The sequence below is a fragment of the Chiloscyllium plagiosum genome, unplaced genomic scaffold, assembly GCF_004010195.1.
Source record: "Chiloscyllium plagiosum isolate BGI_BamShark_2017 unplaced genomic scaffold, ASM401019v2 scaf_51367, whole genome shotgun sequence".
In the NCBI taxonomy this organism is placed as follows: domain Eukaryota; kingdom Metazoa; phylum Chordata; class Chondrichthyes; order Orectolobiformes; family Hemiscylliidae; genus Chiloscyllium; species Chiloscyllium plagiosum.
Window position 1 is genome coordinate 2,260 of NW_025190395.1, and position 1,111 is coordinate 3,370.

A 1,111-nucleotide genomic window follows, 5' to 3' on the forward strand; every position below is an offset into this window, starting at 1 on the left:
ATCTCTCTCTGTCTCTCCCTCTTCACCCTCTCCGTGCTCGTCCTGGGCTGGAATTGGAGGAGAGGGGCTGAGTGGTCTCTCGCTGTTTTCCCCCTCCCCCCTCCCCACCACTGTCGCCGTTCTCCCACCCGCCCCGGGTCAGCTGCCTGAACGTTGGGGGGGATTGCGCGGAGTTCAGACCTGCCCTTCTTCACGTTGTTCTCACTCTCTCTCTCTCTCTCTCTCTCTTGCCCCCACCCCTGTGTGTCCTTGCCCCCTCTGCCGCTGCCCCCCACACAGCGGAGGTGACGTGCGCACCGAACCAGTTCCACTGTGCAACCACGAAGCGTTGCATTCCTCGAGTCTGGGTCTGCGATCGGGACAACGACTGCATGGACCACTCTGACGAGCCAGCTAACTGCAGTAAGACTCCGCACGGCAGTACTGCGGGAACGGTTCAGATCATTCAGCAGGAAAAGGGGGGGCTGGGGCTGGGAGGGACCAGAGCTGCGGAAGTGGTGTTGCTAATCCGGGAGGGTATCGCGGCGACAGGAAGGGAGGTGCCCCAGGAGGATTTGTGCGCAGGGTCGGTCTGGGTGGGGATACAAACGTGTGCAGGTTAGGGTGGGATTGGCCGTGCTAAATTGTCCCCGTAGTGCCCAGGGATGGGCAGGTTAGGGTGGGATTGGCCGTGTGTGAAACAGGCTGGTACGCTCAAACCGTTTGGTGCTCTGAAGGAGAATGTGCTGGAAACTTTGAAAAACGTTGAGGATAGATAAGTCCCCTGGGCCAGACGGGATACACCCAAGGTTCCCACGGGAAACGAGGGGAGACACGGCTGTGCGTTTGGTGATGATCTCAGCGTCGTCATTGTCCACTGGAGTATTGCCAGATGATTGGAGGGTGGTAAATGTTATTCCCTTGTCCAGGAAAAGGGAATAGCGATAATCCTGGGAATTACAGACCAGTCAGTCTTACATCGGTGGTCGGCACATTATTGGAGGGGATTCTGAGGGACAGGATTTAGGATTACTTGGAAAACCATAGTTTGATTAGAGACAGACAGCATGGCTTTGTCAGGGGCAGGTCACCCCCACCACCCACAAACCTGAGTGAATTCTTTGAGGATGTG

At 57.0% G+C, this 1,111-nt stretch overlaps 1 protein-coding gene across 1 annotated transcript in view; it reads left to right on the forward strand.

Annotated features, from left to right (window-relative positions):
* Window positions 1-565, forward strand: part of LOC122545666 (low-density lipoprotein receptor-related protein 1-like) — a gene marked incomplete at its 3' end in the record, with an annotated part of 2,793 nt that extends 2,228 nt beyond the window's left edge. The window contains exon 4 of the mRNA XM_043684618.1: window positions 280-565. Within this exon, the coding sequence (XP_043540553.1) occupies window positions 280-565 (286 nt within the window). The remainder of the gene's footprint in view (window positions 1-279) is intronic.
* Window positions 566-1,111: the final 546 nt, after the last annotated feature.